Source organism: Ranitomeya imitator, chromosome 8 (genome assembly GCF_032444005.1).
Source record: "Ranitomeya imitator isolate aRanImi1 chromosome 8, aRanImi1.pri, whole genome shotgun sequence".
In the NCBI taxonomy this organism is placed as follows: Eukaryota; Metazoa; Chordata; class Amphibia; order Anura; family Dendrobatidae; genus Ranitomeya; species Ranitomeya imitator.
In genome coordinates this window covers 189,158,486-189,186,128 of record NC_091289.1, presented here as the reverse complement: position 1 = coordinate 189,186,128, position 27,643 = coordinate 189,158,486, and the positions used below count along the sequence as shown (strand labels likewise).

At 41.6% G+C, this 27,643-nt stretch overlaps 1 protein-coding gene across 1 annotated transcript in view; it reads right to left on the bottom strand.

Annotated features, from left to right (window-relative positions):
• LEPR (leptin receptor) overlaps positions 1–27,643 on the bottom strand; it is a 65,459-nt gene that overhangs the window by 11,303 nt on the left and 26,513 nt on the right. Inside the window, exons 5-11 of the mRNA XM_069738207.1 lie at positions 22,040–22,215; positions 18,332–18,480; positions 17,709–17,853; positions 13,853–14,146; positions 12,067–12,184; positions 7,360–7,559; positions 3,776–3,936 (exon numbers count right to left, since the gene is read on the bottom strand). Coding sequence (XP_069594308.1) covers positions 3,776–3,936; positions 7,360–7,559; positions 12,067–12,184; positions 13,853–14,146; positions 17,709–17,853; positions 18,332–18,480; positions 22,040–22,215 — 1,243 coding nt within the window. The remainder of the gene's footprint in view (positions 1–3,775; positions 3,937–7,359; positions 7,560–12,066; positions 12,185–13,852; positions 14,147–17,708; positions 17,854–18,331; positions 18,481–22,039; positions 22,216–27,643) is intronic.

The following is a 27,643-nucleotide window of genomic DNA, read 5'->3' as shown; positions in this document are numbered from 1 at the left end:
AAGCTATAGACTGGACCACGGTGAGTCATTGGACGTGGTATATCTCGATTTTTCCAAAGCGTTTGATACCGTGCCGCACAAGAGGTTGGTACACAAAATGAGAATGCTTGGTCTGGGGGAAAATGTGTGTAAATGGGTTAGTAACTGGCTTAGTGATAGAAAGCAGAGGGTGGTTATAAATGGTATAGTCTCTAACTGGGTCGCTGTGACCAGTGGGGTACCGCAGGGGTCAGTATTGGGACCTGTTCTCTTCAACATATTCATTAATGATCTGGTAGAAGGTTTACACAGTAAAATATCGATATTTGCAGATGATACAAAACTATGTAAAGCAGTTAATACAAGAGAAGATAGTATTCTGCTACAGATGGATCTGGATAAGTTGGAAACTTGGGCTGAAAGGTGGCAGATGAGGTTTAACAATGATAAATGTAAGGTTATACACATGGGAAGAGGGAATCAATATCACCATTACACACTGAACGGGAAACCACTGGGTAAATCTGACAGGGAGAAGGACTTGGGGATCCTAGTTAATGATAAACTTACCTGGAGCAGCCAGTGCCAGGCAGCAGCTGCCAAGGCAAACAGGATCATGGGGTGCATTAAAAGAGGTCTGGATACACATGATGAGAGCATTATACTGCCTCTGTACAAATCCCTAGTTAGACCGCACATGGAGTACTGTGTCCAGATTTGGGCACCGGTGCTCAGGAAGGATATAATGGAACTAGAGAGAGTACAAAGGAGGGCAACAAAATTAATAAAGGGGATGGGAGAACTACAATACCCAGATAGATTAGCGAAATTAGGATTATTTAGTCTAGAAAAAAGACGACTGAGGGGCGATCTAATAACCATGTATAAGTATATAAGGGGACAATACAAATATCTCGCTGAGGATCTGTTTATACCAAGGAAGGTGACGGGCACAAGGGGGCATTCTTTGCGTCTGGAGGAGAGAAGGTTTTTCCACCAACATAGAAGAGGATTCTTTACTGTTAGGGCAGTGAGAATCTGGAATTGCTTGCCTGAGGAGGTGGTGATGGCGAACTCAGTCGAGGGGTTCAAGAGAGGCCTGGATGTCTTCCTGGAGCAGAACAATATTGTATCATACAATTATTAGGTTCTGTAGAAGGACGTAGATCTGGGGATTTATTATGATGGAATATAGGCTGAACTGGATGGACAAATGTCTTTTTTCGGCCTTACTAACTATGTTACTATGTTACTATGTTACTATGTACTCCCATCAATACTTTGTTGAAGAACCTTTCAAATTTATGGAACCATTCAGTATTTTGGGTAGAAGTCTATCAGGTGGCACATCTACAATTGGTGATCTTTGCTCGCTCTTCCTTGCAGTATTTCCAAATGGTTGCGAGGACATCTCCTCTGTACAGCACCCTCTTCATGTCACCCACATATTTTCAGTTGGATTCAGGAATTTCTCTTCATCGTCAGTTTTTTTGCAAAGACCGGAATGATTTGTTGCAATATTGACTGATATTTGGAACTGTTCATAATTCGCTCCTCCTTGACCAAACCCTCAGTTCCAGCTGCCGAAACATAGCTGCAAAGTACAATGCTGCTGCCACCATGCCTCACTATGGGTATGATTTTTTTTTATGCTGTGCAGTTTTAACATTGCACCATGCATAACTTTTGGAATTAGAACAAAAAGTTCCACTTTGGTTTAATCAGATATAACACAGTATCCCACTTGCTTTTGGCAGATTTGATGTAGTTTTTGGCAAAACATAGCTGGGCCTGGTTGTTTTTCTTTGTTAGAAAAGGCTTCCATCTTGCCACTATAACCTACGGGCCACACAGATAAAGAATAAGGGAGATTATTGTCACATGCAGAACACAATCAGTACTTGCCAGAAACACCTGCATCTCCTTTAATGTTGCTGTCAACCTCTTGGTAGCCACCCGGACCAGTTTTCTTCTTGTCTTTTCATAAATTTTAGAGGAATTTTAGAGGGACATCCAGTTCTAGGTAATGTCACTGTTGTTCCAAATTGAAGCCACTTCTTGATGATGTCTGTTGTGAATTCTGCTTTTGGGCTCCCTCCGGTGGTTGTAGGTGGTAATGCAGTTGTCCCAGGGCTGCAGTCATGGTCAGGTGTTTCTGCTGATTGCAATTCTGACTGGGGTATTTAGGTTTGCAGGATTCATTAGTCCTTGCCAGTTGTCAATGGTTCTTGGGAGGTGTTGGACCTCTGTCTGGTTTCTCCTCCTTAGCTGCCAATTCAGCAAAGATAAGTGTCTGTTTTTTTTTTCTATGGCACACATGCTGTGTGCTGGATTTTTGATTGTTTTCCTGCTCTGAGTGTAGGATTCTCTGGAGTTGAAGTTATACGTTCCACGTCTTTAGTTAGATGGAGGAATTTTTTGTATAATCTGCTGTGGATATTTTTGGAAGGGTTTTAATACTGACCGCACAGAACTCTGTCCTATCCTTTCCTATTTTAGCTAGAGTGGCCTCTTTTGCTAAATCCTGTTTTCTGCCTACGTGTGTCTTTCCTCTCCTACTCACAGTCAATATTCGTGGGGGGCTGCCTATCCTTTGGGGCTCTGCTCTGAGGCAAGATAGTATTCCTATTTCCATCTATAGGGGTATTTAGTCCTCCGGCTGTGTCGAGGTGTCTAGGGTTTGTTAGGCACACCCCACAGCTACTTCTAGTTGCGGTGTCAGATCAGGATTTGCGGTCAGTACAGTTACCACCTACTCCAGTGAAAGTTATTCATGCGGCTCCAAGGTCACCGGATCATAACAGATGTCGTCTTCACAGTGTTCCACAGCGATGTCTTCAGTTTTCCATGGTAGATCTAATGCCTTGAAAGTTTTTTTGTAACCTTCTCCTGACTGATATCTTTCAACAATGAGATCCCTTTGCTGTTTTGTAGGCTGTTTACGGACCATGGCTTATGCTGCAAAATGGAAGGATATTCCAGGAAGATCTTCCTAGAACAGGAAAACTTAATATGGAGTTAATCAGAATCCTTGTAAATGATGGCAGCTGAGTACTGACTACTATGTAACATGAATGTATTTGTGATTGGCTATTTCTAAACACAACTAATTGTATGAGGATGTTCACACTTATGCAATCAGATCATCTTAGTTTTGGTATTTTTATTTCGCCTCTTCCAAATTATTTTAGTTTGTTTCCCAAATGGATTTGTACAGATTATGGGCAACATTAAAGGCAGAAAAAGTTCTGAAATTATTCAGCATTTTAGAATGGTAAAAACTTGGCATTTTAACAGGGGTTGTAAACTTTTCATATCCATTGTACATTTTCAATACATATAAATAGTTTGTCCAATTATGACAATAACCTTAACAAGAGAGCCACTCTTGGCCAACAATTTGTATTTTAATCTATATGGATCTAAAATGTTCTTTTTAGGCAGAACTTCACATCCCATGGATAGGCATAGAGCTAAAAGATAAAACTCAGGTTACTGGTGGCCATCACTAGAGGGGGGCAGTCTTGGTGACATCTCCTGCAGTGATAACATGTGACCGCTGCGGTCAGTCACTGGCCTCAGCAGAACTTTGTTCTCTCACATTTGTTGCCATCAGCTACAATTTTTAATTACCATAAAATACTTTAACTCTTGGTTATTATTAATTTTGCCAAATATTGATATTTTTAGAACCTTTTTCGCTGAAATGACTTTCTTTATTATTGTGTTGGGTTTTATGGAGGTTCGCTTGTGCTTTTTTCTAATAATGACTATCAGTAGTTCAGGGACTGAGTACCTGCCATTCTGCCTCCCGTCCTTGTAGCCGATACCGGAGCTGGTAAGAGATGTCCTCCACTACAAACCTCGGCCGTCCCCAGCTCACGTGTAAATGTCTCATGGCATGTTCAGTGCCCGCCATCATCTCAGCCTGCACCATCCGTGGAGCATACGGCTTCACTATATAGAGAGGAGATGAGACAATCTCTATAGAATTATTGCACATCATTGAATATTCTAATTACTTTATGAATATTGTGCAGTTCTGCAGCAGCTGAAGAGTGTATCATGAGGATTTGCAGCACCTGAGGTGTGAATTATGATATTTTGCCATAGCTGATGTGTGTATTTTGATGATCTGCTGCAGCTATATATCACATAGCACCAGGGCTGGACTGGCCATCGGGCAGTTCTGGCAAATGCCAGAAGGGCCAGTGGCAGTAGTGGGATGCTCGAGTGTGCCGCTGTCAGCACACTCCCCCTCGCTGTCGGCCCCCCCCCTGCCGGCACACTCCCCGCCCCGCATTCAACTATACCGGCGTCATAGACGACGGTACAGTTGAATGCAATGATGGAGGAGTGAGCGTCTGCTGTCGCTCCCTCTCCCATCATTCCCCGCTCTGCCTCTGGCACTGTGGATGCGCGATGACGTCATATCATTGAACACCTGCTGTGTGTCGGGCGGGCAGCCTGCAGCTGCTGAGACCGGAGCCAGGAACAGCGCGGGGCAAGAGGAAAAGTGAGTACAGTGTTTTTTTTTTATTATTATATATATCAATGAGTGATAACTGGATTGTGGGGCTATTGGGGGGGGGGGCTGCATTACATTCTATGGGGCTGTGCTGCATTACATTCTATGGGGGCTGTGCTGTATTACATTCTATGGGGGCTGTGCTGCATCACATTCTATGGGGGCTGTGCTGCATTACATTCTATGGGGCTGTGCTGCATTACATTATATGTGGGCTGTGCTGTATTACATTCTATGGGGGCTATGCTTATTACATTCTATGGGGGCTGTGCTGTATTACATTCTATCGGGGCTGTGCTGTATTACATTCTATGGGGGCTGTGCTGTATTACATTCTATGGGGGCTGTGCTGCATTACATTCTATGGGAGCTGTGCTGTATTACAATCTATGGGGCTGTGCTGCATTACATTCTATGGGGGCTGTGCTGTATGACATTCTATGGGGCTGTGCTGTATTAAATTCTATGGGGGCTGTGCTGCTTTACATTCTATGGGGCTGTGCTGCATTACATTCTATGGGGACTGTGCTGTATTACATTCTATGGGGGCTGTGCTGTATTACATTCTATGGGGGCTATGCTGTATTACATTCTATGGGGGCTGTGCTGTATTACATTCTATGGGGGCTGTGCTGTATTACATTCTATGGGGCTGTGCTGCATTACATTCTATGGGGCTGTGCTGCATTACATTCTATGGGGGATGGCTGTATTACATTCTATGGGGGCTGTGCTGTATTGCATTCTATGGGGGCTGTGCTGTATTGCATTCTATGGGGGCTGGCTGTATTACATTCTATGGGGGCTGGCTGTATTACATTCTATGGGGGCTGTGCTGTATTACATTCTATGGGGGCTGTGCTGTATTACATTCTATGGGGGCTGTGCTGTATTACATTCTATGGGGGCTGTGCTGTATTACATTCTATGGGGGCTGTGCTGTATTACATTCTGTTGGGGCTGTGCTGCATTACATTCTGTTGGGGCTGGCTGTATTACATTCTATGGGGGCTGTGCTGCATTACATTCTATGGGGGCTGGCTGTATTACATTCTATGGGGGCTGGCTGTATTACATTCTATGGGGGCTGTGCTGTATTACATTCTATGGGGGCTGTGCTGTATTACATTCTGTTGGGGCTGGCTGTATTACATTCTATGGGGGCTGTGCTGCATTACATTCTATGGGGGCTGTGCTGTATTACATTCTGTTGGGGCTGTGCTGCATTACATTCTGTTGGGGCTGGCTGTATTACATTCTATGGGGGCTGTGCTGCATTACATTCTATGGGGGCTGGCTGTATTACATTCTATGGGGGCTGGCTGTATTACATTCTATGGGGGCTGTGCTGTATTACATTCTATGGGGGCTGTGCTGCATTACATTCTATGGGGCTGTGCTGCATTACATTCTATGGGGGCTATGCTGCATTACATTCTATGGGGCTGTGCTGCATTACATTCTATGGGGCTGTGCTGCATTACATTCTATGGGGGCTGTGCTGTATTACATTCTATGGTGCTGTGCTGTATTACATTCTATGGGGACTGTGCTGTATTACATTCTATGGGGGCTGTGCTGTATTACATTCTATGGTGCTGTGCTGTATTACATTCTATGGGGGCTGTGCTGTATTACATTCTATGGTGCTGTGCTGTATTACATTCTATGGGGGGCTGTGCTGCATTATATTCTATGGGGGCTGGCTGTATTGCATTCTATGGGGGCTGTGCTGCATTACATTCTATGGGGGGCTGTGCTGCATTATATTCTATGGGGGCTGGCTGTATTACATTCTATGGGGGCTGTGCTGTATTACATTCTAGGGGGGCTGGCTGTATTTCATTCTATGGGGGCTGGCTGTATTACATTCTATGGGGGCTGGCTGTATTGCATTCTATGGGGGCTGTGCTGCATTACATTCTATGGGGACTGAGCTGCAATGCTGGATACAGCTGTGATTATATGTTATATAGTCGTGTTACACTCCCCTCACTTTTTGTAACCTACAAGTGTACAAAGATATTATACAGTCACCATGCGACAAGTGGGCCTGTGTAACTTCAAATGCCAGGGTTGAATTTTAGTCCCAGTCCGGCCCTGCATAGCACTACTGTCACAGACTATCCTCATCTGTCAGAGATGTGTAAATCCTACCCTCTACCTGCAGTTGGCGACAAATAGACATGGATGAACAATTCTCATTTATGATCCGGTATCTGATAATTCGGCACAGAGGCCCTGATTCATCATTGCTGTTTCTCCATTTTTCTGGGCTGATTTGCTCCTTTTTAGTGTCTTTAGTATTGGCACCTTATTCTCTATACGTTTTACGTCACTTTTTAAGTTGTCTCTTCTTAAACAGTATCTGTCATCACGATTTAACCTGTTAAAGTAAAGGTATGGCCATAATGGCGCTGTTATACCGATTTAATGGATATCTGTGCTGAAAAAATCCATATCCCGGTTCTTGTTTTATTCACATTAGAAGTTTTGGTGCAATAGCAGGATTGTCGTGTTGACAGGTTGTCTTTAAGTCTTTTTTTAATTTTTTCTCAACAACTTTCTTATCCACACAGATTCACGAAATGCAATTTTTACCTCTTTGCTCTCTATGGTGCATTTCACTCCAGCCCCCCCAATTCATGAACCACGTGAACTATTTTTAAGAATTTGGTGCAAAAAACACTAGCAAATACCGCAAGGCAAAAAAAAGTAGCTTAAAAAAATAGCAAGAGATGAATCGGGTCTAGAGCATTTTGGGGGTTCTTCATTATATCACCTTGGAACGTGATGCAATATGGCCGACTCCACATTATACAGACAACTATGCAATTTAGCATGCTTCTTACCAATATCAATGGGCCTCAGAGACACAGGAGGGGATCGCAGGGTGCCGGATGGGTGCTGTATTTCAATCCACATGCTATAACTGGATATGATCTTGATTTTATTGAAAATGCATTTATAGGAGCCGTCCGGCTGCATCTCACAGATCTTCATAGCGGAAGCGTCGTATTTTATATCTGTCTCAAATGAATAGTTTATCTCCCTTAAAAAAATAAAAATAACATAATGCAATTTACAAGTCACCGACTTGTGCATAGTACCATCCTCTGCAGGAATAATAATAACAGGAAGGGTCGTAGTAACAGTTTTACCCTTCATGAACACAAACGTGTTGCAGCTTGGTGGAATGATATTTCAGCTGCATTTTTCGTTGGCAGCATTGTTTCTGGGAGAGTAGGTCTATAATATAGAGCACCATATGGTGACATATTCTGTAGTTTGGAGCCACGGCAACGCCACATGTCGCTCTACAGCTGCCAGCTGTGTAAAAGGAAGTTATAATACTAGCATAATTGTTATTATATGGAATAGTGATTATGGCAATAATAGTAATATGAGTAGTGTCAGTATTAATAATAGTACTAGTAGTGCTGGAAGAATTAATACAGAAACTAATATTTGTAATAGTAATAATAATAACAACAGAAGTAGTAATGTTAAAGTGTAGTCTCATGTTATTATGCAGGGAGGGGGCATATTGTAGACATGAAAAGTTGGTAAGTTCATTTTCTTTTCATCTCAATTGCCTAGTGAAATTTATACCAGTGTCCCTGGTGTCTAATAGATTAATACATGTATCCCTGGTGTCTAATAGATTAATACATGTATCCCTGGTGTCTAAAGGGTTAATGTTATTGCTGAGTTCTCCCTAGAGCATAACAAATTGATATATATTTACAGGAGCCTTTTAGGTTAATGCTAGTATTCCTGGTGTTCTGTGGGTTAATACTTGTGCCCCTAGTGTCTCCTGGGCTAATAATTGTGCCCCTGATGTCTCCTGGACTAATGCTTGTGTCGCTGGAGTCTCCAGGGCTAATACTTGTGTCTTCTGGGCAGGGCCGGCGTCAGCACCCGGCGTACCCGGGCAAGTGCCGGGGCCCTAGTGAGACGGGGGGCCCATTTTGACAAGTGTGACCAACTTTTTACTATTGATGCTGCCTATGCAGCATCAGTAGTAAAAGGATATAATGTTAAAAATAATTACAAAAATAAAAAAATTGTGCTATTCTCACCTTCCGGCGTCCCCCGCAGCCTTCCCGCTCCTCGCGATGCTCTCAGCAGCTCCGCTCCCAGTGATGTATAGCGAAATGAGCCCAGATGACATAGGATCACACGAGACCGCTACGTCATCACGGGTTATTGCCGCAAAGCATCACTGGGAACGGACCTGGCGGGAGCATCGCTAAGGTCTGGGCTGGATCCGGGGGCCGCCAGAAGGTGAGTATATAACTATTTTTTATTTTCATTCTTTTTTAACAGGGATATGGTGCCCACACTGCTATATACTATGTGGACTGTGCTATATACTATGTGGGCTGTGGTGTTATATGCTACGTGGCTGTGTTATATGCTATGTGGGCTGTGTTATATACTACGTGGCTGTGCTATATACTATGTGGGCTGTGTTATATGCTACGTGGCTGTGCTATATACTATGTGGGCTGGGTTATATACTTCATGGCTGTGTTATATGCTATGTGGGGTGTGTAATATATACTACATGGGCTGTGTTATATGCTACGTGGCTGTGCTATATTTCTCTGCTGTATCTGTGCATCATGAATCGTGGTATATGTTAAAGGGGGAGGCCCACTGAGACTCTTTCGCCCGGGGCCCTCAAAAAGCTGGAGCCGGCCCTGCTTCTGGGCTAGCACTTGTGTCCCTGGTGTATTCTGGGCTAATACTTGTGTCCCTGGAGTCTAGAGGGTAAGTATAGTTATACATGCTTTCTCCTTGGCGGATTTTGGATTACAATATAATCATTATGCTTTTGTGAGTGAATACTATTATCCCAGTTTTTTGGTGTCCCCTGGGCTAATACTTCTGTCCCTGGTGTCTCCTGGGCTAATACTTGGGTCCCTGGTATCTTCATCCTGGGCTAATACTGTCTGTTCGGCTAGTACTTGTGTCCCTGGTGTCTCCTGGGCTAATACTTGTGTTCCTGGTGTCTCCTGGGCTAATACATGTGTCCTTGGTGTATCCTGGGCTAATACTTCTGTCCCTGGTGTCTCCTGGGCTAATACTTGGGTCCCTGATGTCTCCTTGGCTAATTTGTGTCCCTGGTGTCTCATGGGCTTCTACTTGTGTGCCTGGTGTCTTCCTGAGCTAATACTTGTGTTCCTGGTGTCTTCCTGAGCTAATACTTGTGTTCCTGGTGTCTTCCTGGGCTAATACTTGCATCCCTGATGTATCCTGGGCTAATACATGTGTCCTTGGTGTCTCTTGGGGTAAAATTGTGTCTTCTGGGCTAATACTTGTGTTCCTGGAGCCTAAAGGGTTAGTATAGTTATACATGCTTTCTCCTTGGAGCTTTGGGGTTACAATATATTCATTATACTTTTGTGAGATAATACTATTATCCCAGCTGTATAGTGGGTTGATACTTCTATTCTTGGTGTCTAGTGGGCTAATACTGTCATTCCTGATTTCTCTCTGGAGACTATTGGGTACGTATATTTTTCACTGACGTCTTGTAGCTTAGTATGTGTATCCCTGGTGTCTTGCTGGTTAATATTTGTGTACTTAGTATCTAGTAGGTTAGCATTTTTATCTCACTGAAGCACACTGGATCTACATTTTTTTAAATTAAAGTCTTGTGGGTTAGAAGTTGCATCCTTGGTGTCTAGGGGGTTAGTATTGTGATCATTGGTTTTTCCATTAGTCTTGTGGGCTTGAATCCCTGATGTCCACTGGTTAATATTTCTGTCACTGGTGTTTCGTGGCACAATACTTGTGTCAATGATATCTTGTAATTAAGGGTATGTGCACACGGTGCGGATTCTCTGCGGATCCGCAGTGTTTTTTGAGGTGCAGAAACGCTGCAGATCCGCAATTGATTTACAGTACAATGTTACTACTTATATCCCTGGCGTCTAATGTAATAATACTAGTGTCCCTGGTGCCTAACTGGTTAGTATTGTTACCCCTGATTTCTTCATGGAGTGTATTATGTTCCTATATTTTTCTCTAAAGTCTTATGGGTTAATATTTATTTTCTGGGTGACTAGTGGACTAATAGCTGTATCCCTTTATGTATGAGTTAGTAATTACATCACTGGTATTTAGTATTTGATATTATGATCTCTGCTGTCTAGTGGATTAATATTTTGATCTCTGGTGTGTAGTGGATTAATATTTTGATCTCTGGTGTCTAGTAGGTTAATATTTTGATCCCTGGTGTCTAATGGGTTAATATTTTAATCTATGGTGTCTATTGGGTTAATATTTGAACCCTGGTGTCTACTGGGTTAATATTTTGATCCTTGGTGACTAGTGGGTTAATATTTTAATCTCTGGTGTCTAGTGGGTTAATATTTTGATCCCTGGTGTTTAGTGGGTTAATATTTGAACCCTGGAGTCTAGTGGGTTAATATTTTGATCCTTGGTGACTAGTGGGTTAATATTTTAATCTCTGGTGTCTAGTGGCTTAATATTTGAACCCTGGTGTCTAGTGGGTTAATATTTGAACCCTGGTGTCTAGTGGGTTAATATTTTAATCTCTGGTGTCTAGTGGGTTAATATTTATTTTCTGGGTGACTAGTGGACTAATAGCTGTATCCCTTTATGTATGAGTTAGTAATTACATCACTGGTATTTAGTATTTGATATTATGATCTCTGCTGTCTAGTGGATTAATATTTTGATCTCTGGTGTGTAGTGGATTAATATTTTGATCTCTGGTGTCTAGTAGGTTAATATTTTGATCCCTGGTGTCTAGTGGGTTAATATTTTAATCTATGGTGTCTATTGGGTTAATATTTGAACCCTGGTGTCTAGTGGGTTAATATTTTGATCCTTGGTGACTAGTGGGTTAATATTTTAATCTCTGGTGTCTAGTGGGTTAATATTTTGATCTCTGGTGTCTAGTGGGTTAATATTTTGATCCCTAGTGTCTAGTGGGTTAAAAAGGTTTTCCAGGACTTAACAACTGATGACTTATCCATAGGACAGTTCCTCCGTATGAGCTCGGTGGGTGTTCTGAACCTGGCACCATCACCAATCAGGTGAAATCTGCTCCAGCAGTGGCCTTATGTGGGCGATTCAGGGGGCAAAACACAGCAGCCCCATACCTTACTAAGTGAGTAAATAATTCATTTCAACTTTCATCCACTTAATTTCAGAAGATCATCGGAATGTCAGACTCCCACCGATCTCATATTGATGACCCATCCAATCGATAGTTCATTGATTGTTAATTCCTGGAAAGGCACTGTGTTGTTCCTGGTGGTCCAGTGGTAACTTATAGTGATTGGACACCATCAATCTTTATTAAAGGGAACCTGTCACCTGAATTTGTTGGGACCGGTTTTCGGTCATATGGGCGGAGTTTTCAAATTCAGGTGACAGGTTCCCTTTAACCTTCCTGTTCTATCACATATGTCCAGTGCAGTAGAGAAGCAATGGAAAGCAGTTGTGCTATACTCATAGTAAACCACAGGATGGCAGTAGTCTCATCTCTTTGTATCCATAGAACACAGGCTAACACTTACTCATAATATCGGAATGTCAAGGTGATGTCTTTTAGGGGGATGACTTGTCTGGGCATCCACCTGCAGGTCATAACTGTCATTTCTCCATTGGTTTCACACGTAATGCTGATATTAGTGTCTATGTAATGATGAAATAGATAAAATAGAATTACTATACATGCAAAGAGAGGAAGCCATATGGGGTGTGGAGATGGCAGTCACGCCGGGTCCTGGTGCCTGAGGGGGTGTAGATGCTTTTCTGCCATATATGAAGACACCAGTGTTATAAATGACACACGGTACAGATTTAGCATCATTCTTATGATACACCTGAGAATTCTTTGCCGACCTTGCTTATCTTTCTGTAGCAGTTTCTACATATGAATAAAGGATTGTGTGTCCCATTTGATCATGGCTCTTTGGGCAATGTCAAAATGATATGGAATACATGTGGCCTCTTTCACACATCAGTTTTTTAGAATCAGTCACAATCCGTCAAAGTGTTGAAAAGACGGTTCCTGTGCAGATTGTAAAAATCTGATGCACTGGATCCGTTTTTTTTTTACGGATCCGTTGAAGCAGCTGCCGCAAGAATTTAAAGGAACAGAAGAACTTCTTCTCGAGAGAGAGATTCCCTGAATGGAAAAATGGGTTAAATTACAGGAATTAGAATTTCTTCCAGGCATGCTCAGTTTTAAAAAAAACGGAATCCGTTGCTGGATTCTGTCTTTTGACGGACAGCAACGGGTCCTGCGCCCATAGGCTTCCATTATAGCCAACGACGGACGGCACAGGATCCGTCGCTGTCCGACTTTTCGACGTACACAAAAAACGTTACTATGTCCGTTGTCTACGGCCGATGGACAAAGACTTTACAACGGATCCGTCAAACGACGGATGAAACGGAAGGCCATCCGTCACAATCCGTCACTAATACAAGTCTATGATAAAAAAAAAAACGGATCCAGCAGCAACATTTGATTGATCCGTTTTTATCTAAAAAAGACGGATTGTGACTGATGGCAAAAAACTGGTGTGTGAAATAGAAATAGAAGGTGCCCTTGCTCTTTATAACCCCCAGCGTATAAAGGTTACAAAAATGGGGCTTAAAGGAATAAAACAATCTCTGTAGATTATGGCTGATGTTTAGTCTGTCCATTCAACAACCAACCAAACCTTGACTCAAGAACAAAAGTTCTTCTTCCAGGGAGTAAATTGAGCGTTTCGTTCAGGTAGACCCCAACATGCTTATCTGTGCAAACGGAGCAATCTGTTCTAGAGAGATTGCACTGGCCTAGAAAAAAGGAGCTCCATTGCATTCAGGTGTGCCCAAGAAAATATATAGAAGAAATACCTTGGATCTGGATTACTGTCTATAGGATATTCTAGATATCCTAAAGAAGAGTTATTAAATCTGGTGCAAATAAAAAAAATGACCAAGATAACCACAGCAATCAAGTTTGCTACAATCTGTTTAGGGTTCTATTTGCAGCTTCCTTTGCAGTAAGTTTTATAAATCTTCCTCAAACCAAATTGGATGAAAAAATACCAAGCTGAACCATCAAATCCTTATCCAACTGGCAGAAAATGTCCTTGGCCAATTAGATTTCCCCCATATAAGATACATCAGGTCCTGTACAGAGGAATAACTGGAAGCTCCTTGCATCAATTCAGGATATGTAACAAAGCTCCCACCTGGTGTCTCCCTTTTAGGCACCCTCAGGCATCAAGATCAGCATATGACTGCTTCCTCTGCACCCCCTTTAGCTACATCCCCACAATCAAAATTAGATACCAGTATTGTTACCTATGACGAAGATTTCTGCATATCGGGGTTGGCACCCAATGCCCTGGACGCAGCAATACAATGCATCATACTGGAACTTTCCCTTTGGCGTTGTCGTATTTAGATTGTCAATTGTGACTTTTCCAACGTAATCGCTCACTGCTGTATAATACTTGGAGGAGAACTGCTCTGCCAGGTTCAGACCCCACGTTATGGCCTTGGATGGAATCTTCTTATTTTTATCACAGAACATGCAAAATACTGAAGCGCTGGATCCGCTGTCCACAACAAGCCTCTGTGGAAAATAATATCCGCCTGTAGAAGAGAGTGAAAATAACACCGCACAAGTGACATAATACCGTAATTATTATTAACAATCTAATTATAAATAATTAAAATGACCTATCTGTTCACATCCATTTTGATGGGAGCAGTATTATACCAGTTATATTCTTACACATATGGGTAGTATTATAGTAGTAATATTCTTGTACATAGGGGCAGTATTATAGTAATTATATCCTTGTACATAGGGGGCAGTATTATAGTAGTTGTATTCTTATACACAGGGGCAGTATTATAGCAGTTATATTCTTGTAAATAGGAGCAGTATTATAATAGTTATATTCTTCTACGTAGGGGCAGTATTATAGTAGTTATATTCTTGTATATAGGGGCAGTATTATGGTAGTTATATTCTTGTACATAGGGGCAGTATTATAGAAGTTATATTCTTGTACATAGGGGCAGTATTATAGTAGTTATATTCTTGTACATAGGAGCAGTATTATAGTAGTTATATTCTTGTACATAGGGGCAGTATTATAGTTATATTCTTGTACATATGGGGCAGTATTATAGTAGTTATATTCTTGTACATATGGGGCAGTATTATAGTAGTTATATTCTTGTACATATGGGGCAGTATTATAGTAGTTATATTCTTGTACATATGGGGCAGTATTATAGTAGTTATATTCTTGTACCTAGGGGCAGTATTATAGTAGCTATATTCTTGTATATAGGGGCAGTATTATAGTAGTTATATTCTTGTACATAGAGGCAGTATTATAGTAGTTATATTCTTGTACATAGGAGCAGTATTATAGTAGTTATATTCTTGTACATAGGAGCAGTATTATAGTAGTTATATTCTTGTACATAGAGGCAGTATTATAGTAGTTATATTCTTGTACATAGCAGCAGTATTATAGTAGTTATATGCTTGTACATAGGAGCTGTATTATAGTAGTTACAGTTAGGGCCAGAAATATTTGGACAGTGACACAATTTTTGCGAGTTGGGCTCTGCATGCCACCACATTGGATTTGAAATGAAACCTCTACAACAGAATTCAAGTGCAGATTGTAACGTTTAATTTGAAGGGTTGAACAAAAATATCTGATAGAAAATGTAGGAATTGTACACATTTCTTTACAAACACTCCACATTTTAGGAGGTCAAAAGTAATTGGACAAATAAACATAACCCAAACAAAATATTTTTATTTTCAATATTTTGTTGCAAATCCTTTGGAGGCAATCACTGCCTTAAGTCTGGAACCCATGGACATCACCAAACGCTGGGTTTTCTCCTTCTTAATGCTTTGCCAGGCCTTTACAGCCGCAGCCTTCAGGTCTTGCTTGTTTGTGGGTCTTTCCGTCTTAAGTCTGGATTTGAGCAAGTGAAATGCATGCTCAATTGGGTTTAGATCTGGAGATTGACTTGGCCATTGCAGAATGTTCCACTTTTTGGCACTCATGAACTCCTGGGTAGCTTTGGCTGTATGCTTGGGGTCATTGTCCATCTGTACTATGAAGCGCCGTCCAATCAACTTTGCAGCATTTGGCTGAATCTGGGCTGAAAGTATATCCCGGTACACTTCAGAATTCATCCGGCTACTCTTGTCTGCTCTTATGTCATCAATAAACACAAGTGACCCAGTGCCATTGAAAGCCATGCATGCCCATGCCATCACGTTGCCTCCACCATGTTTTACAGAGGATGTGGTGTGCCTTGGATCATGTGCCGTTCCCTTTCTTCTCCAAACTTTTTTCTTCCCATCATTCTGGTACAGGTTGATCTTTGTCTCATCTGTCCATAGAATACGTTTCCAGAACTGAGCTGGCTTCTTGAGGTGTTTTTCTGCAAATTTAACTCTGGCCTGTCTATTTTTGTTATTGATGAATGGTTTGCATCTAGATGTGAACCCTTTGTATTTACTGTCATGGAGTCTTCTCTTTACTGTTGACTTAGAGACAGATACCCCTACTTCACTGAGAGTGTTCTGGACTTCAGTTGATGTTGTGAACGGGTTCTTCTTCACCAAATTAAGTATGCGGCGATCATCCACCACTGTTGTCATCCGTGGACGCCCAGGCCTTTTTGAGTTCCCAAGCTCACCAGTCAATTCCTTTTTTCTCAGAATGTACCCAACTGTTGATTTTGCTACTCCAAGCATGTCTGCTATCTCTCTGATGGATTTTTTCTTTTTTTTTTCAGCCTCAGGATGTTCTGCTTCACCTCAATTGAGAGTTCCTTTGACCGCATGTTGTCTGCTCACAGCAACAGCTTCCAAATGCAAAACCACACACCTGGAATCCACCCCTAACCTTTTAACTACTTCATTGATTACAGGTTAACGAGGGAGACGCCTTCAGAGTTAATTGCAGCCCTTAGAGTCCATTGTCCAATTACTTTTGGTCCCTTGAAAAAGAGGACGCTATGCATTACAGAGCTATGATTCCTAAACCCTTTCTCCGATTTGGATGTGGAAACTATCATATTGCAGCTGGGAGTGTGCACTTTCAGCCCATATTATATATATATAATTGTATTTCTGAACATGTTTTTGTAAACAGCTAAAATAACAAAACTTGTGTCACTGTCCAAATATTTCTGGCCCTAACTGTATATGCTTGTACATAGGAGCAGTATTATAGTAGTTATATTCTTGGACATAGGAGCAGTATTATAGTAGTTATATCCTTGTACATAGGAGCAGTATTATAGTAGTTATATCCTTGTACATAGGAGCAGTATTATAGTAGTTATGTTCTTGTATATAGGGGCAGTATTATAGTAGTTATATTCTTGTACATAGGGGCAGTATTATAGTAGTTATATTCTTGTACATAGGATCAGTATTATAGTAGTTATATTCTTGTATATAGGGGCAGTATTATAGTAGTTATATTCTTGTACATAGGGGGCAGTATTATTGTAGTTATATTCTTGTACATAGGAGCAGTATTATAGTAGTTATATTCTTGCACATAGGGGCAGTATTGAAGTAGTTATATTCTTGTACATAGGGGCAGTATTATAGTTATATTCTTGTTCATAGGGGCAGTATTATAGTAGTTATATTCTTGTACATAGGGGCAGTATTATAGTAGTTATATTCTAGTACATAGGGACAGTATTATAGCACTTATATTCTTGTACATTGCGGCAGTATTATAGTTGTATTCTTGTACATAGGGGCAGTATTATTGTAGTTATATTCTTGTACATAGAATCAGTATTATAATAGTTATATTCTTGTACATAGGAGCAGTATTATAGTAGTTATATTCTTGTACATAGGGGCAGTATTATAGTAGTTGTATTCTTGTACATAGGGGCAGTATTATAGCACTTATATTCTTGTACATAGGGGTAGTAATATAGTAGTTATATTCTTGTACATAGGTAGCAGTATTATTGTAGTTTTATTCTTGTGCACAAGAGGCAGCATTTTAGTATTTTTAAAGACAAATGGATCAGCAAACAGAATCGATCTTGTAGTTTTTCATGGTGTTCTTTTTTTATAACAAATATGGCAAGTGAGATTCTGTGCGGTCACTTCTCTTTGTTAATTTGTTATACAAGTTACCTTGAGATTTAAATGCCACTGGAAGACTCCAGTTGCTCCAAACACCAAGGTCAGGGAATCGTCTGCATCGCACCTCAAATAAAAGTGGTGAGCAGGATTCCGGGACATCCAAAATGACATAGGTTTTCTCTACCAACACGTAAACCTGTATAGAAATGAGAAGTTATTTTTGGACAATTGCAAGAGCTGAAATTATTTTTTTAATTTAATTAATACAGAAGATTTTAGACAATCCTATTGTGGAGGAGGCCCTCTTACTAATAATAAAAAAAAAAATCAACTTCTGTTTTGTAAAAAAAATAGTTTTAAATTCCATGGTCCAAACCAACGTTTGCCAAAACACAACATACTAGAGGTCTTGAGAACTTTCTGTTACCCCCTACCCCATCTCTTCAACATTATGCAATATGTATTCCTCATTAGCAGAAGGTTCCATTGATTTACATAAGATAAACACATTATAAACCTTACAAGTCACCCCTTTTCAGACTCTCGAGAATCACAGACTTATAATAATGAAGCCACTGACTGCCCACAGAGTTCAGCAATGGGGTCACAGACTTAATTAAGTTGTACCTACATATTACTGGAGGCTGATCGTGTAATGACATGCAGGTTTTTACCGGAGGTGAGATCTTCTCCGCTGTGCTCAGATAATGTTTCACTTGACACTGAAGCCTACGGGAAGTGGATGCAAAACTGGACCAGAGAACTTTTAACTTTCCATCACTGGTTATCTCTGTCCGAAGGTGACTTGGTGGATCTGGCATTACTGTGGAAAATAAGAATAAGATGGTTGGTTTACAGGGGTCTTGGGGGCTGAAGCTATCTATCCTGCGAGTGGGATTACAATATATTAGGTGTTCTTCCCACCAGCGCCTTCCACTCCCTATAGTTTCTCAGTTTAAAGCCTCGCTCACACCACTGTATTTATTGGACCAATGTTATTTAATGGGTCAGAGCTGTTTATCGATTTTTTTTTTTGTTCCACTGGCCAAATCTGTGAAAAAAAAAACGATTTCACTCCGAAATTGGAAGCCACTCACTCATTAAAGTCTATGGGTGCGTGGAAAATAGCTGATTGCATTGAGCTGTCATATGAGTGCAGTCTGATTTTCGAGGACACAGACAATGGAGAAAGCGGAGAAATTAAATTCTCCATCTTCTCCGCGCTTGTGCTGCGATTCTCTCACTACAATCCTTGCTGTTAAGCCCACAGAGCAAAGGCTAAGACTACAGTCCCATGATGAGTTTTTGGTCAGTCTTTGATCTGGCAGATTTTCTGCACCATTTCTTTTTAAAAAAATAGGCAGCCTAACAAAATCACCAAAAACTCATTGTGGGAACATAACCTAATGTAACAAACCCTGAGCTGTGAGATGTATTAGGTTTTTACTCGTTTTCAGCCATTGACTGTAAACAAGATTGTTCTCAGCAATCAGAATGTAAAAACGGTGAATGATTGAAACACCGCGTGCGTTTGAAAGTTGCAGGACGTTTTATCATAGAACATCAGTATTTCTATAAATCTCTTTACATTGTATTCACTTCACTAATTTATGGAATTAAATGGCCATCGCAGCTTTATTGCTTCAGCTCTGCAATCCTGCACCCATTAACTTATAGAAGTGGGTGACAGATGATGGGACTGGTGCACAATATTGCTTCACTTACACTAACGCCCTTACAGTAAATAAGTGATGGGAGCTTTACATCGAGCACTGACGCGGATATCGATCTGCGGCCAGTAGGTGAGATATGAGAGCCGACCTCCAGGTGATAACTCATTACATGAAGCCCATTAGGATTCCTGGGAAGTGTCTGTCCACGAGGCTGGACAGTCTGGAGGGACAGCGGCAATTATCACTAATGATAATATTTATCAAAGTCTAGAGGAAAGAACACCAGGAATGAAGACGACAACACAATTACCAGGAATGTAATTTCTACACCACCAAAGGCCAAGAAGGTGCAAATTCATGTATCACTGAAGAAGGTCGTGCGCCCATGGAGTAGTTGTTTTTCTCATTAATAAGAATCAGAGATAGATAATAGATAGATACATTGATAAATAGATATCAGAGATCGATAAGAGAGATAAGATGGATAGATGATATATATTTAGTAGATAGATCATTCACGTTCGAGAAAAACTACAGACATGTGAACGAGGCAGACGTCCGCGGATATCGATCTGGTCACAGACCGCAATGCATGGACTGGCCTCTGATCCCCCGACCTGAGCATGACAGCCTCGCAGAAATTTATGAAGCTGTCATGTCCTAAAAGGGAACCCACAGCTAATCCGTTATGGTTTTTTTCAGTTTAGATTTTCTCACAAAACCTCAAGGATTTCCAGATAAGAGAAAAATGAATTAGAATCCTGAGGTCTCGCGCACACGTTGCTTATTTGTGACTTGCAGATTTACAGTATATCGTCAATTGTTTCAGTGTTTTTGCTATAAATTTCACGCAGACTAATGAGTGGGGAAAAATCTGCTCAAAAAACGCAAGCAAAAGACACTGCAAAAACGTGCATTTTTTTTTCTTTCCTGCCAAGAGTTGCAGAAATTTCTGCACCAAATACTTAACATGTGCACATACCCTACTCTACATAACTTTTACATTTGTAGGCATTCGTTCCATAAGAAACATATCTGATTGAAAAGGTTAGGGCTTCACCAGAAAAAGGTCACCTTGTTGTAGCTGGTCAGCTCACATTAATTGTAGATAGATAACACTGGTCTACAAAAAAAATAAATACATTTCTGGCATGGACTTTAAGAACAGTTTTAGACTAATTTGAGGGTGCTGAATTCAAATCTGATCGTATGATTTCTCTATCACATCACGTTTTTGCGCTATAGGTATATAGCCCATTTTCATGAATTCCATGATAAATATAAGTAGTGTATGAAAAGTGCCGGTTTATACGGTTCACTAAGGTAAATTTAGTTTTCATTTAATCTCCCAATAAATGTGAGAATATCTTTGTTTTCCATGAACATGCATAATTCCCATTTGTTATGATAACACCCTTGTTTTCTGTGCTACTGGGACAGTAGAGCTACAGCAGAGCATTGGGTGAAAACTGAATGGCCTCAGCGACAGAGTTTGGCATCTGGCGATAAGAATGTCATCTATGATCCTCTAGTGGATAGGAAGGACATTGTCTTTCCTCCCTTACACATAAAGCTTGGATTGATGAAGCAGTTCGTCAAAGCTCTCAATCACAGTGGAGAATGCTTTAACTATATATGGTCAACTTTTCCTGGTCTTAGTGAAGAGAAGAAAAAGGCTGGAATATTTGCTGGACCTCAAATAAGAACACTTAGGAGAGACCCAAATGTTATCACATCAATGAATGAGACAGAAGAAAGAGCTTGGAATGCATTTTGCAATGTGGTGCAGAATGTTCTAGGGAATAAGAAAGCAGACGACTATGAAGAGATTGTAGAAGAGCTACTAACGAGTCTGCGGAATCTTGGATGTAGAATGAGGATCAAGATTCACTATTTACAGAGAACCTTGGGGATGTGAGCGAGGAACAAGGGGAGCGTTTTCATCAGGACATTAAAACAATGGAAGAACGGTATCAAGGCCGGTGGGACTCACATATGATGGCCGACTATTGCTGGAGCTTGATGAGAGACAACCCAGAAGCTGTACATCACAGATCAGCCAAGAAAAGAAAGTTCAAATAACTGACATTTGTCATTCATCTGTGTGCCATATATGTGTGTTTTTATATTTTGTAGTTTAATTCGGTAAGTATATTTGATTTGCGGTACATAGACTTTGTAATCTTTGTTATTCCTTGATTAAAAATATACAAAATGTAGTACTGAAAATCATGTGTTTTTATAATAAAACATTAGGAGTCATTTTCATCAAAAATTGAAAATATCTCGAAATCCTGATGTGATAGCCAAAAACGGAGTTCATATTCGTAATCAGCAGCCAAAATTGACTTAACATATGTTTTAAAACCTTTTGCCAGAAAAATTGCGTTGACCAGTGTAATAGATTGATAGATAAATGATAGATAGATAGATGATAGATAATAGATAGATAGATAGATAGATAGATAGATAGATAATAGATAGATGATAGATAGATGATAGATAGATAATAGATGATAGATAATAGATAGATAATAGATAGATTTAGCAAATACTGTAGAAATCTATATATTCTCAGTGATTAATTGCTAACATATCTCCTTTAAAAAAAAGTGAAAATCCCTTGAAAATGCAGCATTAGTGACTGGTATGTTATTATGTGACTGGTTACAATTTTCTATATTTTTCTAGTTGTGAGGTGTCACTTACTAATGGTGCCAGCTCTGAGCAGCAGCGGAGGATAGTGCAGAGATGTGCCAGGACCGACAATGTCCATCCACAGGGTATAGGACTCATTGGATGCGGCAGGGGAGATGCGGCACTCGCACCGCTCATGTCTGTGGCATCTGCAATCAGCTTCCATTTTGTCTTCTTCCTTGTCATTCCTACATAAATGTAAAGGAAATTTCTGAGCGATCTATACCCCAGGAGACAATCCATCAAAAGCAAGTGTGATCCGAGAGACATCACAGCAGCTATCGCATAATGGCACTTACATATGAGCCACAGATTCATCAACCCCCAACCTCATCCTGGGCAATAAGAATCACTTTATGCCCAGGGCTAAATATAAGCAAATTGTGTATTATACTCTATTCACATCCAAAGCTGCGTTTAAAATGCTGCAGCATCCCTGTTAGCACTCAGGTTTCTGGATACTTCAGTTTAGTGCCTGCACAGAACCTGTGAATTCCAAAGTAGAAGAGATGAGTAAATCACAATTTACACTCCAGTTGAAACCCAAGCTGAATGCAGAGTTCTACTGCTTTTCCTACAGTTTTCAGGCTGCAGGATATTTGCTTCCTTATCTAAATGGTTATTTATCTATATATATAATTGTCTAAGGGTTTTTCCGTCTGTCTGTCTGTCTTTCTGTCTGTCTGTCCTGGAAATCCCGCGTCTCTGATTGGTCGAGGCCTGGCGGCACAGCATCGACGTAGAAATCCCGCGTCTCTGATTGGTCGAGGCCGCCAGGCCTCGACCAATCAGCAACGGGCACAGCGACGATGATGTCATAAAGGACGTAGACATCTCACGTTTCTGATTCAGCGACGGGCACAGTATCGACATAGATGTCATAATGGTTGCCATGGCGACGATGATGTCATAAAGGTTGCCTCGACCAATCAGCGACGGGCACAGTCTGCCGCGAATTCTGGAATCATCATTGTCCATATACTACGGGGACATGCATATTCTATAATACCCGATGCATTAGAATCGGGCCACAATCTAGTGTTTTATAAAGTGATAACATCCCAGGGTATGCAATCGCTTTATGATTGATGATGGTCTCACGCATCTGGGACCCCCATCCCACCAATCCTGAAAGCGAATAGTTTGCATCATTGAATGGGCCCTGCAAATCCTAGTGTTTCCCAGCACAGCAGGACGGCTCTCCATCACTGGATCTAGAAGTAACGTAAGTAAATGATATTCTATTCTCCAATCACATCCAAAGCTGCATTCAGAATTCTATGGGTTGGAATTCAGAAGACAGAGCAAACTGGATCCATGAACTCGTATGTATACGGGAAACATAAGACTTAGGCTACAGCAGAAGGTTCTTTTACCATAACATTGTGCCATCGTTTATGATTTCTTTGCAGCTTTGGATGTGAAAAGAGTATAAGACATGATGTGTTCCTGGACATGGCATGCTAAAAAGCTGTACAGACTGAATACTACTCAGAGCTGAGAGGATTTGACATTGTATCCAGTCTGGACAATCCTCCATGAGCAAAACACATCAGCTGCTGTATTTCTCTCCTGCTCTGACAGTTTGTTACAATGTATCAGTACAGGTAAAATAGATCTTTAGCTCATGCACAATTGTCACAACTGGACACAAAACTCTCAGCTATGAGACATTGTAAGTCTGTACAGGTTAACATGTTTCCATTCACTGGCAGCAAGTGGAGATCTTTCCATTCACTTAACTTCCCATTTTTTGATGATACAGTGATTAAATATTCAAGATCTTGATTCAACCAGCGAACTACTTAACGGAAGGGCATGCAAACTTTTGCAAACTATCTTTGTTTTCACCCAGTTAAGCAAACCTTTGCAAATGTTTATACACCTTTCACATTTTATTAAAAAAAAAAGACTGTGCAGAGCGAACAAAGCTCTCAGGGAGAGCTGCACATATGGAACAGTACATTGTACTGCTGCTGCGGGCTGGTTTTCTTGGAATTCTGGAATCTTGGCATGTTAAATATGAATCGTTTACAGGCAAGAGCGTAAAAATGGACAACGCTCTGTTTTGAATCTTTTTTAATCCCCTGCAAAGGATACACGCTGTTCCTTCTCACTAACCTCCAATGTTCTGTGTTCATGTGGACGACACATTGAAATTATTCTTCTTGTGTCGCACATATTGTATAAGCCAAAAAATAATCAGAAATAACAACAACAACAACAACAAAAAATGACTAAAAGAAAAATGCAAAAATCAGACCCCCGGGAGCTTATTCGTATAATGATCTAACAAGTCGTCATTGAATGTAGTAAATTCTTGACTTGTTTCCAGTAAATAATTAAACTCTCAATTTTACTCTTTTATTGTGGTTCCTGATACATCCAACCTCAAAAATGCTGCTTGTGTGCGTATAGCGACATTGTGGAACAGCGGCTTTATTGCTCGTTAGGTGTCATATACAGATGTGGACCGATATCTTTCCACACGTAACCTCCGGTCCTCCCAAACCCTCCTTCTCTCCTCCACACTTATACGCTCCTCACCCAATCACCCCCATGACTTCTCCCAAATATCCCCCATCCTCTGGAAGTCTGCGCCCCAACACGTCCGATTATCCACCATATTTGGAATTTTCAGATGAAACCTGAAAACTCATCTATTTAAGAAAGCTACAGCCTGCAATAACCCCTGTCCCACCTTACCACCACTGGAGCTGCCACCTCACCACTACTGGTGCTGCCACCTCACCATCAATAGAGCTGCCATCTCACCACTACTGGTGCTGCCACCTCACCATCACCGGAGCTGCCACCTCAGCATCACCAGAGCTGCCACCTCACCACTACTGGTGCTGCCACCTCACCATCACTAGAGCTGCCACCTCACCACTACTGGTGCTGCCACCTCACCATCACCGGAGCTGCAACTTCAACACTACTGGTGCTGCCACCTCACCATCACTGGAGCTGCAACCTCACCAATTCTGGTGCTGCCACCTCACCATCACCGGAGCTGCCACCTCACCACCACCAGAGCTGCCACCTCATCACCACTGGAGCTGCCACCTCACCACCACTGGAGCTGCCACCTCACCACTACTGGAGCTGCCACCTCACCACCACTGGAGCTGCCACCTCACCACCACTGGAGCTGCCACCTCACCAGCACTGGAGCTGCCACCTCACCACCACCAGAGCTGCCACTTCACCACCACCGGAGCTGCCACCTCACCACCACCGGAGCTGCCACCTCACCATCACCGGAGCTGCCACCTCACCATCACCGGAGCTGCAACTTCACCACTACTGGTGCTGCCACCTCACCATCACTGGAGCTGCAACCTCACCAATACTGGTGCTGCCACCTCACCATTACCGGAGCTGCCACCTCACCACCACTGGAGCTGCCACCTCACCACTACTGGTGCTGCCACCTCACCATCACTGGAGCTGCCACCTCACCACTACTGGTGCTGACACCTCACCATCACAGGAGCTGCAACTTCACCACTACTGGTGCTGCCACCTCACCATCACAGGAGCTGCAACCTCACCAATACTGATGCTGCCACCTCACCACCACCGGACCTGCCACCTCACCATCACTGGAGCTGCAACCTCACCAATACTGGTGCTGCCACCTCACCATTACCGGAGCTACCACCTCACCACCACCAGAGCTGCCACCTCACCACCACCAGAGCTGCCACCCACCGCCACTGGAGCTGCCACCTCACCACCACTGGAGCTGCCATTTCTGCATCACCGGAGCTGCCACCTCACCACTACTGGTGCTGTCACCTCACCATAACCGGAGCTGCCAGCAGAGCTGCCACCTCACCACCACCAGAGCTACCACCTCACCACTACTGGTGCTGCCTCCTAATAAAAAGCAACATAGTAAAAATATCAACCATCATTGAATGTCAAGCACAATTTTGATCATTTTAATCCAAAGTGCAAGAGAGAGAGAGAAAAAAAAAAAAACAATACAAAAAATGCAAATAATGAATTGAAGTCAGAATATAATTAAGGGTGTTTTCTATTATAGTACAGCCCAGTATTCCGCCATACACAGATGTATAGACTCTGTCATCGAAAAGTTTATACCTGCATGCTGCCAGACATGTAATTCCTAATTAATTCTGCCAATCACTGCACAAATAATAACCAATATAAAATGCCTACATATCGCTATATAATATCACTGCCATTTAATTTCTGCATAATAGTGTCAGGGGAACACAGCCAGGAGATCCCACAGATATCTCCCCGTCGTTGCCGATGTTCAAGAACCAGCAATCTGCCGCCTCCAATCGTCAAGACAATTATGCAATTGACTGATGATTGATATACGAGGCTGTGGCTGCTTTTATTACTAGGCCAGATATTAAGGAACTCGCAGTAAATGTATAGTATACACACATCCAATGCCAATGTATGGAATATATATTCCCTGGTATGGTCACCTCCAATCTTCACAATAACCCATGAAATACTAGCTGCCACCACCAATCGTTTATACGGGCAAATTGGACTCCCGACAGGTAACGTATGACTTCAGGAGTAAGGGAACAGAACTATTAAATTTTATAAATTTAATTCGGAAAAGTAGGCAATGTTTATAAAGAATATGCAAAATATGTTACAAAATGGCAACAAACAATACGATATATACAATTACATAGAATAAAAGGGATAACAGAAGAAAAGCACTGAAACTGTGTCACAGAAATGGCTCAGAGCTTATCAGAGGGAAGCACTTCTTAGAACAACTCCTTAGAGCAAGGATAGAACCACAGAATACTGAATCACCCAGAACTGAGAAATGACAAAAGCTCAAACTCTGATTTTTATTAAAGCAGGGTTACACCCACATACCTCCCCTTGGTGAGCTCATATGGCGGGTTGGTTGTGGGATGCGCTAGGTATTTAGAAGATTATGAGATGGATCCGCAACTTTCAGTATATCTTTGCCCCTGGAGGTCCCAGGTGGGAGATATTGTTGAAATGTTTCCTATCATGATTTTACCTTTCTATAGAAATGAAACATGGCAGGAATAGTATCATCCATCTGACCAATATGAAGTTGGAGGTGTTTGGCCAGCCAAAAATCTATCTATGTGTCTATATAAATACAGTATATACAGTATATATATCTCGGATTAATGCAACAGAAAGGGGTTAAAGAATAAGTGAAATTTACAGTTAGAACAAGTAAGTGACTCACTGTCATCTGAATGAGGTCGATTTGGAGCAGACAACTCCTTTAGGGTACGTTCACATTCGTGTCTTTGGACGTAGCGTCGTCGCCGCAAAACAACGCATGCGTCATGCGTCCCTATCTTTAACATTGGGGACGCATGGGCATGCGTTTTGGTGCGTTTTGCGACGCATGCGTCGTTTCGACGCACCTGCCAGGGCTCGCCAAACGCAACATGTTGCATTTTTTCTGCGTCCAAAATTGAAAAAAAAACGCATGTGTCGCACTTGCGTTGCATTTGCGTCGTAGATGTGTCAAAAACCCCATTGAAGTGTATTGGCAACGCAGAAGACGCAAGTACTTGCGTCGTTGTGCGTTTTACGACGCATGCGTTCTTTAATTAAAGTGTA